Source organism: Limulus polyphemus, unplaced genomic scaffold (genome assembly GCF_000517525.1).
Source record: "Limulus polyphemus unplaced genomic scaffold, Limulus_polyphemus-2.1.2 Scaffold2275, whole genome shotgun sequence".
Lineage (NCBI taxonomy): Eukaryota > Metazoa > Arthropoda > Merostomata > Xiphosura > Limulidae > Limulus > Limulus polyphemus.
The window spans coordinates 176,702-190,617 of record NW_013667885.1 but is presented as its reverse complement, the minus strand read 5'-3'; the positions used below and the strand labels follow the sequence as shown (position 1 = coordinate 190,617).

At 33.6% G+C, this 13,916-nt stretch overlaps 1 protein-coding gene across 1 annotated transcript in view; it reads right to left on the bottom strand.

The window, feature by feature from the left end:
• Positions 1–920: 920 nt before the first annotated feature.
• LOC106466492 (zwei Ig domain protein zig-8-like) overlaps positions 921–13,916 on the bottom strand; it is a 137,685-nt gene continuing 124,689 nt past the window's right edge. The window contains exons 4-5 of the mRNA XM_022394511.1: positions 11,534–11,830; positions 921–1,770 (exon numbers count right to left, since the gene is read on the bottom strand). Of these exons, the coding sequence (XP_022250219.1) occupies positions 1,655–1,770; positions 11,534–11,830 (413 nt within the window). The 3' untranslated portion in view covers positions 921–1,654. The remainder of the gene's footprint in view (positions 1,771–11,533; positions 11,831–13,916) is intronic.

Below are 13,916 nucleotides of genomic sequence, written 5' to 3'. Positions count from 1 at the left end.
TGATTATATTTTATCCATTTAGTGCACACCCACTTGGAGTGTGTTGTGGCTGATTATATTTCACCCATTTAGTGCACACCCACTTGGAGTGTGTTGTGGCTGATTATATTTTATCCATTTAGTGCACACCCACACAACAACTTGGTAAAACGTCATTATTGCTTGTATCAAGCACACTTCTACCAGAATAGACTATACCATTGTATCAATAAATCGTCTAAAAGCATGAAAAGAGCACAAACACTGATTAGAGCTCAAAATAACGTTGAGTATAGCATACAACAATTTTAAGTTGGCCACTTAAGTTTATTTCTTTATAATTTTAACTGGTTTTAGTTAATATCAATATATATTAAAGTATCGTACAAATTAGAATTATTTTAAAGTTACAGCTAATCTTAAACTGCTTTTCTTCATTAATGAGATAAATAACATAGAAATTGGTGAGTTATGAAACTGGTTTGAAAATGCTAAAAAAAACGACATAATGTAACTTGTAAACCCACGCTGGCCAGATCATCTGTGTAGCTGTGTGTTCCAACTTGTAAACCCACGCTGGCCAGATCATCTGTGTAGCTGTGTGTTCCAACTTGTAAACCCACGCTGGCCAGATCATCTGTGTCGCTGTGTGTTCCAACTTGTAAACCCACGCTGGCCAGATCATCTGTCTTAAGTTAAATATAAAATGTTTAGCAGCAATACTATTAATGCACATTTTCTACCCACTTCAAGGGTGGTGTTTGTAAGTATAACAGTATGAAACCACTGGTCCTTTTGATAATTCTCAGTAATATTACGTTTGATTTGGAATATAAGTTGTACCAAGGTGTTCTGATATCCTTATATAACACAGAAACGCCAAGTATTTTGTAGCCAAGAATTGATGCTTCACCAACATATCAATTTGATTAGGGATTTTATTAGAGAATATCTCAACCATTAGGACAACAATTTTTTGATCGAATTTATAGTAATATGCCACAGATACTCTTCACGTTCATTAATTTCCCTAAAAATTAAAACGAATTTTTTTCTCGTTCTTTTTTTTTAAAACTGAATCATTCACATTTTGCGCCTAAAAGAAATAAAAGGTAAATCCTTCAAAAGGAACATAAAACAGTGACACTTCCAACACTAATGAGTTTAAATTTGAGAACAACGACAAAATTTGAGCTATATCTCAATAGAATATGGCTGTGCGTTAATAAAGACAACCATTCACAGAATAAATTATTAAGGAACGCAAAGTGGAAGTTATATTTATTTCAAACGTTTGGAAGGTGTGTTGGTGCCTGACAAAACGCATCCTTCCCAACTAACCACCGTACAAGCTAGAGTGGTCCTTCCTCTTCCGTTGTATCCATTCACGAACCAGTATCGAAGGTAATAACTTAAAAAATATCCCTAATTATTTGTCATTGTGGTTTCTAAGCTTTTTACACTGAATGTTTTTTCTGGACAAATAAAGAAACTAGTATCACGTAAGTAAGTATCCGTTTTTTGTGGTGATTCTTTTAAAAGACATAGCAAAGAAATACCGTCAGATATTACTGTACACCCAGAAGTTCAAACTGCTGCTGATATTTATGTCGGCTTTAGTTTCTTTTTCTTCACCATCATGAATAGTTCAGAAGGAAAGATAACGACAAGGCTGTCATCTGAGAAGCTTCCAAGAAACAGAAAGAAGAATAAATTTCCAAACCTCCCATTGACTTCTAGAGGACGCTTGTGAAGTATTGGCATCTCGTTGAATGGCAGCCTGTTTTTCCCCTAACATGAAGACAAAAAAATATTAACAAACAATATTTCTATATATATTACAGGATGAGCCAAAAATCCAAGTGTAAGTGTTTTTTTATTTTGTCTCCTCTAAACAACGATAAAAAAATCATTTGTAATGGACAATATAAACGTTGTAATTAAATTTCCTTAAACAGTTTTGTAAGAAACGGTGCTAAACATACTACTGTAATTGGCTATCTATACAATACTTCACAGTTAAATTTTTATTTCATTATGAACTAAGTTATTTCAATGTGTACACGTGTTTTATTATATTTGGTTGAGTCAATGTTAGTAAAACATACAAATTACAAAATACGTAACTGAAAAAAAAAAGATTCAAAACTCCAATATATTAATTATTACAGAAAATACAAAACAAATTACAGTCAGCTGGTCTTCTCAGTTTCAATGCAAGGCTATACATCCTTAATAATATTAACAACAAGCCTAGCCATGGTTTCAAGTTTTCCATTGGCCACTTTTTCCTTCCAGTTATTGTTTCACCAGTATGAATCATTACCCAACAAGTCTTGTCCTAGAGGGATTGAAGTAATAAATAAGAATATTATTGTACCTGTAAGGGGGTCATCAGTTTTGTGTAGGTTCTGAAATGCAGCCCGCTCTTGTATTACCCCATTCAGTATGCTTCACTCAAATAGATGTTGTTTGTTGATCAGGCTGCTGTTCTCTTCGATCTTTGTCGCCAAACAAATTAAATTAAAGTTGGTTTGTAAAGAGTCCAACTTTTCTCGTCCCATTGTTTGAAGTATGATGGCCACTTCAACCTCTTGGTTTTGTATGTCTCCTAATCAGTTGTTCAGCCATTGAGGCCTCTTTGTACTAAGACATATCTCACTCTTCTGGAGGTAAAATTCACACCTGTACTTACAACTACGTCATTGGCAAGGTCTCTACTGGATTTCTGAATTACTTAACATCCTTTTGAAGTGTTTGGGCTTTCTACCTTGACCTCTTCCATTATCAACAGTGTTAGTTTCCAAACTACTTCCTGCTACAATATGAAATTTCGACTGTCTGTCGCATAGTGTAGTCTTTATCAGCAAAAACTTCGATTCACAAACGTTTGTCATGTGGAATTTTTGTCCTTGAAACCATGAAGGCATTCACCACATACTACTGCGAAAGATAGTGTAATTGTCTTTTTATGGACCATTAAGCTGATGTGGCACTGTCTGATCGGTTGTATGACAACCATCGACGTTATGGACCATTAAGCTGATGTGGCACTGTCTTATCGGTTGTATGACAACCATCGACGTTATGGACCATTAAGCTGATGTGGCACTGTCTGATCGGTTGTATGACAACCATCGACAGTATAAATTGTTAACGCGTGACTGGTGCACGTTCTCATACAGTAAAGGGAGAATAATTCCATAATATATGTATTTTACATATAAAAATATTTCATTATGTCTTTAGTAAATTTTCGGTATTTCATATGTGTGTTATTTCTTGAACAAGATAAGGCTCCATTTTTTTTGTCTATATATTTCTCATGAATATTTATATATTATATTCTGGTAATATATATATTACAACACAATCAGAACAGTACGTTACAATATATAGCAGGAACTGTTTAGAAAACTTCTTGGTAAAAATATAACATTCTGGCATGCATAATGATTTGCGAGGAAATATTACTTCGTTTATCACTTTTTTACACATATTACGGCACAAATCGATAGTTGCATCACAAATCAAAGAAAATTTTAAAATATTTTTTCTTTAGTATATACAAAACTGGCAGAAAATAAGTTTAGGTACAAGCGTATAGGTAATGGGAAAAACTTCAACCTTGCCGGTTGTTACAGATGTAAAAATATATATATAAGGAAAACACTTATAAAAAAAACGTAGGTGGCCCTCTAAAGTGACCTTGAAACTCAACAAGTTTTATTTCATCTTAAAAACACAATAGTATTGATACAGATCACATGAAATGTTCAATATGTCTTCCATCTATTTCAACATCAGAATCCATACGTGGAAGGGTTAAGTAGATGGCAAAACGAAGCATGTCTTCGGTGATGTGCGTCATGAAAGGATGAATATTTTTTTTGCTGAAGTGCTTACATTGGATGATTGTAACAGTTCTACTAACTGAGTGAATGAGTGAACTCTGATATCAACTTCACACTTTTCACTGTAGTTTCTAATGAACCCACGTAATGAACAGATATACATGTAATCTTGCAGTGCTAAACATGATATTTTTTTGTTCATAAATGTGTTTGGCAGTTGTTGTTTTTTACAATTGTTCCAATCGGAAAATCTGCAACTAACATGATTCTCCAATACCTACATGTTTATACACAAACAGAGCAAGAAAAGATGTGGTAGTAGCAAATAGTTATTCGAGTTTCAATTATTACAGCACATGATGTAAACTGTCTTTAAGCCAGGGAGATTCTCTAATACCTACTTGTTTATACACAAACAGAGCAAGAAAAGATGTGGTAGTAACAAATAGTTAATAACTGAAACTCGAATACATCACATGATGTAAACTGTCTTTAAGCCAGGGAGATTCTCCAATACCTACATGTTTATACACAAACAGAGCAAGTGAGTTCTATTGATAGAGATGACCGAGGAAGGCTCAACGAAGCTTACTTTCTGCTATAAATGTGTGTACCTGCCTGAACGTGAACACTTTTACTATTTTATGCAAGAGTAGCACGGTGTGACCAACCCCTTGAACTCCATAGTAACAAGGCACAATTGAGAGACTACTTCTTTCGGCAGCAAAGTGTGATTTTTTTTAGATTAACAGATCAAACTCTTTATATGAGTACATTATTAGTTTTAACTTGGATACCGGAAAAGATGACACCCCTCTGTAGCCCACTCAATCGGTCTCAATGACTCACAGATTGAGTATTAACTAGGAATAAATCAAAATTAATAAAAATATTTTTAGCTAAATCTCATCTTGAATAAAATGTGTTTTGCATGTTTTCTTATAGCAAAACCAAATTGGGCCATCTGCTGTGTCCACCGAAGGGAATCAAACCCCTGATTTTAGCGTTGTAAATCCGAAAACTTACTGCTGTCCCTCCGGGGAACATCTTAGATAGAAGTAAAAATGTTTGACGATTAGGAAAAAAATATTTCTTTTCATAGAACTTCGGCGTTTTAATTTTATTCTGTTGTTTTACAAATAAAAGCATACATCATAAAATTATGATACCTGTAAATAATCCAATATGTTATACCTGCCAAAGGAGACTACCTGTTTACAAAAATATGATCTTTTAATATACATCTAACATCTCTATCTATCTATTAAAATTGTTAAGATTTTGTTTTATTTATTTTAATCTCCGGAATCTATTGTCATGTAACAAACTTCAGTAGTGTCAAGAACACTGTTTCAAACTGTTTTAAAAGACTCCACGACCTTTTTCTCTTTTTATTACTGAAATATTTTATCCACTAAGATTGTAGAACTAATTAACTTAAAAAGATTCAACCAACAAAATAAATTAACTTTTCTAAAACCAGTTCCCTGAAGGATTTAACGATAGGATTTCAGACGTTTCAGATGCAACCATGAATGTCTTAAGCCTTTTTTTGCGATAAAAATATAAACTGATTAAAATCGTGTTTTAAACTGCCTATAGGACAATTCTAACAACATGGGTAGACAGCATTAACTTGTCACAGAAACAAAAAAGTTCACAACATCCTCCATAATGATCGAAAGCTAGTGACAAACTTCTTAAAAGAGGACTTAGAAATTCTAGCTAGGATGCTAACTGTGTCATACTTTCCTTACATATTAAAAACCGCTACCTTACATACTGTCATACCGTTTAAATGTACATTCTCTAAATCACCAAAACTTAACCTTAGAATATGTTATTTTGGGTGTACAATAAGGTCGATTGGCTGTTTCGTCTCAAATCTAACATACAAACATTTATTTATTGTTAACCACAAAGCTACACAATTGTCTGACATCGAAACCATGTAAACGTAGAATTTAAGCAAGGTTTATAGTCGCTTATGATGCTAAATATAGTATGAAGAAAGGCAACTCACTACGTTTTGTGAAAGACCAACACTAGTAACCACAACTGCATAACGCCATCGTACAATAATTAACCATGTCTATACAGGGCCACCTTACAACAACTGACCATGTCTGTACAGACCACCTTACAACAACTGACCACGTCTCTACAGGGCCACCTCACAACAACTGACCACGTCTGTATAGGGCCACCTTACAACAACTGACCACGTCTGTACAGAGCCACCTCACAACAACTGACCACGTCTGTACAGGGCCACCTTACAACAACTGACCACGTCTGTACAGAGTCACCTTACAACAATTAACCACGTCTGTACAGGGCCACCTTACAACAACTGACCACGTCTGTACAGAATCACCTTACAACAATTAACCATGTATGTACAAGGTCACCTTACAACATCTAATCATGATTCTGTATAAAACTAAATTACAGCAAATAACTTTGTATAAATAATACTAACTCACAACAAGTAAACTGACCTGTGGAAGAGCAACTTCAAACAACTAACTGCGTTTGTGTTAGAAGTAACTACGTTTGTGGATTAACAACTTGCAACAGCAAATCTTGTCTGTGCAAAATCAACTAGATTTCGAATAAAAGACGGTTTCAACAAGATATTTGTAAGTAGTTACTAGTCACTGAACTCTGGTAAATACATATAAAGTAGTAAAGTAATCTCGTATAAGCTATTCAGAAGCATAAAATGGGCAATTCAAATCGGTATTAATCGTTGTATTAGTTGTTTTAATATTAAGTCATAACATATGTGATTCGTTAAATTTGTGATTATAAAATAATTAGCTTTCTGTTGCTTACTGAATTTCGACACAAATTGAACCCTTTGTTGAAAACTATTAATAAAATATATCGTAATACAGTTATACATAAAATCAAATAATACTGTTATCCAACGGTATTGAAATATCTCAGATCAGTGTCTTTTTATTGTTATTATAACATTTATCATCAGTTTGTTGAGTAGAAGGAGGGTTATCCCAAGCCCATTATCAATATACAAATATAAAAAAACAACTATAACCGTATTCGTAAAACAAGTTATGGCCAAGATAAATTCAAACAATAACCATTCTTTAAAAAAAATGTTTCATTAGTATTAGTTTAAACGATGCACTAGGGCTTATGTTTTCAATCCTGTCAGATGGTCACAAGTTCACAAACCATGTAAATTACCAAGAATAGACAACTAATAGGCATTTATATTGGAGATTGCAGACTGACCAAACTTCACTCTGCAATTTTGACCTGTTGTAAACCTCACAATGAATGAGATGCTGGGCGACAACAAATTCATGAATTCTACTTGTATGATTCATAAAAGCTCGAATGTTGATCAAACCATCATAAATCCATTTCGTTATAAAACACCTGCGGTTTACTTTAGTTAGTTTCCAAAATGCCTGGCATTCGTTTACTTTTATTTTACGAATTAATATTTAGTATAATTTTCAATCTTAGTTATCTGTGTGTCCCTTTACAAACAATTAGACATTAAATGATAGTAGGCCTTATTATGTATGAAATTTCAATTTATCCAAACACTTAGAAGCTCCTCATTAACATTCAACTAAAATGCATATATTTTGATACATTGTTCAGGAAGGTTAACTTCCTGTATGATAGTAAATGTCCGTGGGAGAAAAACATCATAACATTAGAAAATTCCAATTATAGGTGGAGACAATTTTACCGGATGTTCGACAAGCTCTTAATTATTGTTCACGTACGCCTTAATTATAAAGTATCATGCCTACACAGTTAAGTGTGCAAGCAGGTAATTCGCTTGAGAGAATGTGAACTTTCTGATGCAGAGATATTTGTTTTCTAATGAAACCATGCAGGAGCAAATAGTTCGTGTTTTCTTTTTTGTTATGTTTTTCTTCACATGTATGGTTCATGTACCTTCAGTTGTTTGTTTACGGAAAAAATAAATACTTATCTTTTCCCGAGTTTATCTAAAAATAACACAATCCTACCACAAGACAACTGTACAGGAAAGATGGCAAGATGAACTGGATGTTTCGGAAAACAAGATAATCAGGAATAGATATCATCACGTTTCATTAGTTTTTCTCCTTCCGCTGAGCCATACAAGATAACATATCTCCACAAGATGAGAGAAAACAGCTCCAAATATCCTGTACGTGCATGTGCAGCATCAACAATGTACGTATAGCTAAACACGAGATCTGGACTGAAATAATCCAAAGTTCTGATCATTCCTTTAATTAGAATCTACCTATTCTTAGCGTTGCTACTACTTATACTCGATTAAATATCAGGATATCACGTTGTTTATTTTGGGTATTTAGGTGTGTATATTTTATTCTGTGTTTACCACTGTAACGTTGTTTCAGGGATATAAAGTAATAACACAACTGTGTATCTGCTCTTGTGTAATGTTCTAATGCTAAGAAACGTTGATATCAGCTATGAAATATATATAACAATAACTTTTTGTTAACGAATATTTTATGGCAATATCACTGTATAGAGGGTTCACAGTATTTTATAAAAACAATTTGTATAGACAGTAACGTTTTGCTTCAAATGAGAAACCGTAGCTCCACGATTCATAAATTTGTCCACGGCAAATTTCCGACCATTCAACAGCACAATGCCTCCAAAGACTAGGAGATTGGTTTTATACATCTTTCCAGAAGTGATAGTTGTGTTGCGAAATAGCAAAGAGGTACAAAACCCAGAACACATCGATATGAAAGACGACCACCTGTGACATAGTACATAATATTGGCAAGGGAAGATAAGCAGTACCTGTGACATAGTAAATAGCATCAGCAAGGGAAGATCAACACAAACTGTGACATAATAAGTAGTACTGACAAAGGAAGATCGGCAATATTTATGACATAGTAAACAGTATTTGCAAGGAAAGATCAGTACAACCTATGACATAGTAAACAGTATTTGCAGGGAAAGATCAGTACAACCTATGACATAGTAAACAGTATTTACAAGGAAAGATCAGTACTACCTATGACATAGTAAGTAGTATCGGGAAGGGTAGATAAGCACAACCTATGACATAGTAAACGTATTGGCAAAGGAAGATTCGCACTACCTATGACATAGTGAGAAGTATTGGCAATGGAATATTAGCACTATATATGACATAGTGAGTACTATTAGTAAAGAAAGATCAGTACTACCAATGACAAAGTAAGTAGTATTGGTAATAGAATGTTAGCACACCTATAGAAGAATGTGAAATCATTTAAGCAATATGGTTATATCTAAAGCATCGTTTTCAAGAACCACGATGAACAATAATGTTTTTTTGTTCAAGCCATTCACTTCTCCAACGTAGCAGTAACGCTCTATGACTGAACACCCAAGGATATGTTTTCTTTAACTGTGGTCTTGGAAGCGAACGTCTTCTTAGAGTGCAGAGTATGTGTCTTAGTATGTATGGTCCAACGTAAACCTGAGAACGATCGACAGTTAAGAAGTAATGTCAGAACATGGAACAATATTATTATAAACGGATGCTGTCAGATACTTAATATCAAAGAGCACAGCTTAGCTTACAACTTCGTATAATACCAACACAAATCAAATATCTATCATCGTCACCTTTCTTATAGATCAATTCCTGTTTAATTTACTCTTGAAATCGTACTATATTTTCTGTTAATTATGTTTTGATATTCTAACCATTTAAGGCCGAAAATATCGTTCTTAGCAGGAACATACAGCTGTTGAATCAGTGCATTGTAATATTTATAAGTCTTGTTAGCTGTCTTTTGTGTTAAGTTACGGCATATTACATCACTGATTGAATTATTTGGTAAAGTTTACTTACGATCTATAGAGTTATCTGAAGTTATTGAAAATCTGTGTATCTTTCTGTGACTGCTTGTTGTGAAAGTCTTTCTGGTCATGATTTTGAAGACATGATATTTTTAAAGCATACTGTAAGCTTAAATCACATACATGATAAAGCTCAACTCCTGAGGAAATATTTCATTCATATTAATTTGTGTAAAATTAGTGTTTTTATGTGTTGGCACCTTACGATTATGGAGTAATTAATAAATATTGAAATTATAAAACTATTCTATTTGGGTAAATGTATTCAACAGCACAATGCTGTAATTATTAACTTGGTGTAAGTGCGTATATTTGTTTGATGTATTTAACAGGAAAAGGTAGGGATGTTAATTTGTGTAAGAGCATGTTTTTGTTTCATACATTCAGGAGGGATGTTAAAACTAAACAGGGTTTTCTGTCATATTCACTGCATATAAACATAATTTACTTGTGAAAGTCACTGAAAACAACTAACTATGCGAAACAGTTTTGTACATATTGATTTGAACGACTATTCACATGTTTTTGTCAATTGTGAAGAGCACCTAGATCATCTTGATCCCCTGTCGCGGAGGAAGTATGCAATAAGAAATATTTCGAACATTTTATTGCATATACTTATTCTAATAAATCCTTAAATATCCATGCCATAGCTCAAATAAATCAGATTGTTAGGTATAAAAGACTGTTTAGTGTAGGTAGTATTAATCAATTTATTTTGTGATTTAATATTTCATGATTGTTTAGTTGTTGTTTTTTATAATAACAAAGTTAAAAGCAGACGATTGCTGAAAGTTAAGTTTGTAAGTCATTGATGTCGAGGCTACTGAGATTTCTAGAACGCCTCAGTGAGAGATATAAAAAAAGCGCCGATCAGACAGCCAAAAGTAAAGCCGAGTGAAAGAGAGTTTCGGTCAGAGAAAAGTTATAAAACGTAAAGTTAACCGTCGTAGAAGTGAATAGCCTAACGGTTGATATGTTAAAGTGAGATTAATAGTTTTTTGATATTTTAGGAGAATAATTTGTCTCGTCAAAGAGTGTTCTAAGGCAACTGAACCTTCCTGTGTGGACTTTAACAAAAAGCAGACGATTATTTGGAAGTAGGCCTAAATACGAAAAAGCAGACGAGTATCGGAAGTTCAGGATACAACTACGGTAACTCGCGAGGCATCGTAAGTGAATTAGACACCGATACTGTTGTGATAAAAGAGAGAGAGAGAAGAAAAGGAATAAGTGAATTATACACTAATAGTGTTTAAGATAAAAAAATAGAGAAAAATAGTTCGGCTTGTCAACTGAATTATAAAACAATTGAATTGGCCTAAGTGGACTTTTGACAAGAAGAACAGAACTATATAGTATTTATGATATAACCATGATGTCCATATATGTAAGGAATGTTTGTACTTACGTTTAACTTGTACATTATTTTAAAACAAGCGGAATGCAGGCTGTTCATTATCGTCTAACTTAACGCCAACACCCCCCAATATATTTTAACTTACTAATATATACTACCAAAATAGTAAGTTTTCTGACACATATGGTTCTCAACTTTCAAAATTTTCAAAATTCGAATTCATATCATAGTTTTGACAATTTTCAAGTTAATCGGTTGTAGGAATCTCAAATATTCTCCAAAGCTTTTGTTCTTCATTCCTAACACGTACGTTTGTTAATTGTACGCTGATATGGAATAATCTTTCTCAACATTTTTTATTTAGTGTTTGTGCAAACTTAGTACTTGTCATTATTGTGATAAAATATAGAAACAGAAGCTTGTAAAGTTTAAATGGATTGTGTGGAAGTTTGTTTTAGAACTTTCTTACCGTTTAAAAAGAACACTGAAATTCCGGTGGCCTCGGCATTCGAAGGGCTACAAGTGTAATTTCCTGAGTCAGTCGGCTGAGCATCTCTTATGTAAAGTGTACTGATTGCAGCGTCATCACCCCATTTATGGAGGGAAATCATCCCCCTTTCTGTGTCGTAATTGATCATTCGATCGTTGTGGTACCAGAAGACGAAGACAGGTAGCTCAGGGCTGTCACTGATCACGCATGTCAAGTTGATGGAAGTTCCTGTTTTCACGTATAGAGGGTGAGCACCAAGTATCTCAGCTATTGGTTCTGAAAAATCCAAGTCGCTTCATTAAATTACTTTTGTTTAAATTAAATCCTACTTCTTAACATAAAACTCATCTGCTCTGGTTTGGATCATTATATTTAGATAGTAACAGTTGTGTAGGTTATTTTTTCCCTGTCATTAAAGGAATGTTATAAAAAGCATATTAACTTTATACTTGTTTATTTGAAGTTAAGCACAAAGCTACAAAATCGGATATCTGTGCTCTGCCCACCACGGGTATCGAAACCCGGCTTCTACCGATGTAAGTCCTCAGACATACCGCTGTGCCACTGGGAAACAACTTTATACAAATCTTACTTATGCTTGATAGTAATATATTTAAATCACATACCTACCAAATGAAAAATTTAGTTAGTTGTTTTTATTATGAACGTTTTCGTTTTTTCTCCAGCACAGCCTCATTGTTATTAAATATGAGTACCAGCACGTTTATATTAAGAAAGCGCTAAAATATTAGCCTGCCTTTCAATATTGGGACGTTGGAATTAAATCTCCACTACGTACGTTTGCTGTAAAATGCACATTTTGAATTCTATTTCAATACAAACGAAAGAAGCATATCAAAATACAGCTTTCAAATGTACTATTTTAACGTTTCCATGATTATCGTGTACTAGTCTATAAGTCTGGACACACAGTTTCTGAAATAATCGTTATGATGTAAAATATCCTGTAGTTTGCGAAGTATGTTTGTTTGTTTTGAATTTCGCGCAAAGCTACACGAGGATTATCTACGCTAGTCATCCCTAATTTAGCAGTGTAAGACTAGAGAGAAGGCAGCTAGTCATCACCACCCACCGCCAACTTTTGGGCTACTCTTTTACCAACGAATAGTGGGATTGACCGTCACATTATAACGCCCCCACGGCTGAAAGGGCGAGCATGTTTGGTGGGACGGGGATTCGAACCCGCGACCCTCAGATTGCGAGTCGAGCTCTCTAACCACCTGGCCATGAGGGGCTTTTACGAAGTAACGAATACTTAGTGTTCAGTGTAAATATTATCATCACACAATATTCAGTGTAACAACTGTGCTGTTTAAAGTATTTATCACACTGTTTCCAGGGTATCACAACTCTTTAAAGGATTACTATCACACAGTTTTTAAAGCTATCCCCATGCTATTCACAAGCTTACCAATGTAGAATTTCTATCATTACAAACACACATATCTGACAGCAAATTCCACGCAGTTTTCATAGTTATCATGACGTGATTTTATTAAGGCATTTTTTTATTGTTTTATTTATTGCAACGCTACTGAATAGGACAAGTGCGGTCTATCTACCACAGAGAATCGAACTCAGGATTTTAACGATGCCAGTTCGCAAACGAACTCACAAGAAGCCTAATTAAGGTTTATAGGACTGCCAGTAAACGAAAAGTCGTAAATTTTGTTTTTACTCTATTATTTATAATTGATTAGATAATAATAATTATTTAAAATAAAATCATTATTCTATTACTCATTTCAGTATTATAGAACCCTGAAGTAAAAATCTACTTTCTCAAATGAATAAAATTACCTAACACTAACTAGTACATCAACTCAGACTTAAGACTATGCGCATTCACTTATCATTATTTAAATACATATTACGTTTATCATAAGTGTCCACTAGTTATAGCTGTAAATTAATATTGTCAATTACATCACATATTCTCCAACAACGATATGAAATTTTTTCTCAGCAATTATGTTGTAAAATATTTTTTTGATATTTTCTCATTATGCTTGTTATGTTTCTTTTCAACTGACTTCCTGATTGAAACGACTTTTTGACTTTAGTTATACAGTGAGATATACAAAATCATAACTTTATTTAAAACAACCAATTAAAAATTAGTTTCATTAAAACACTAGCAGTACATAATGACGTAGCCTAGAGGTACCCTATAGCTCACGATTACAATTACTTTTAACTTCAAAAGTTAGAGTTTACCAGCCCAAGCGTTTGGAGAAATAGTTATAATTTAGATAATAGAAAGCTTGTTTTTCTATTTATTTATTAAATAGTTATACTTTAGATAATAGAAAGCTTGTTTTTCTATTTATTTATCAAATAG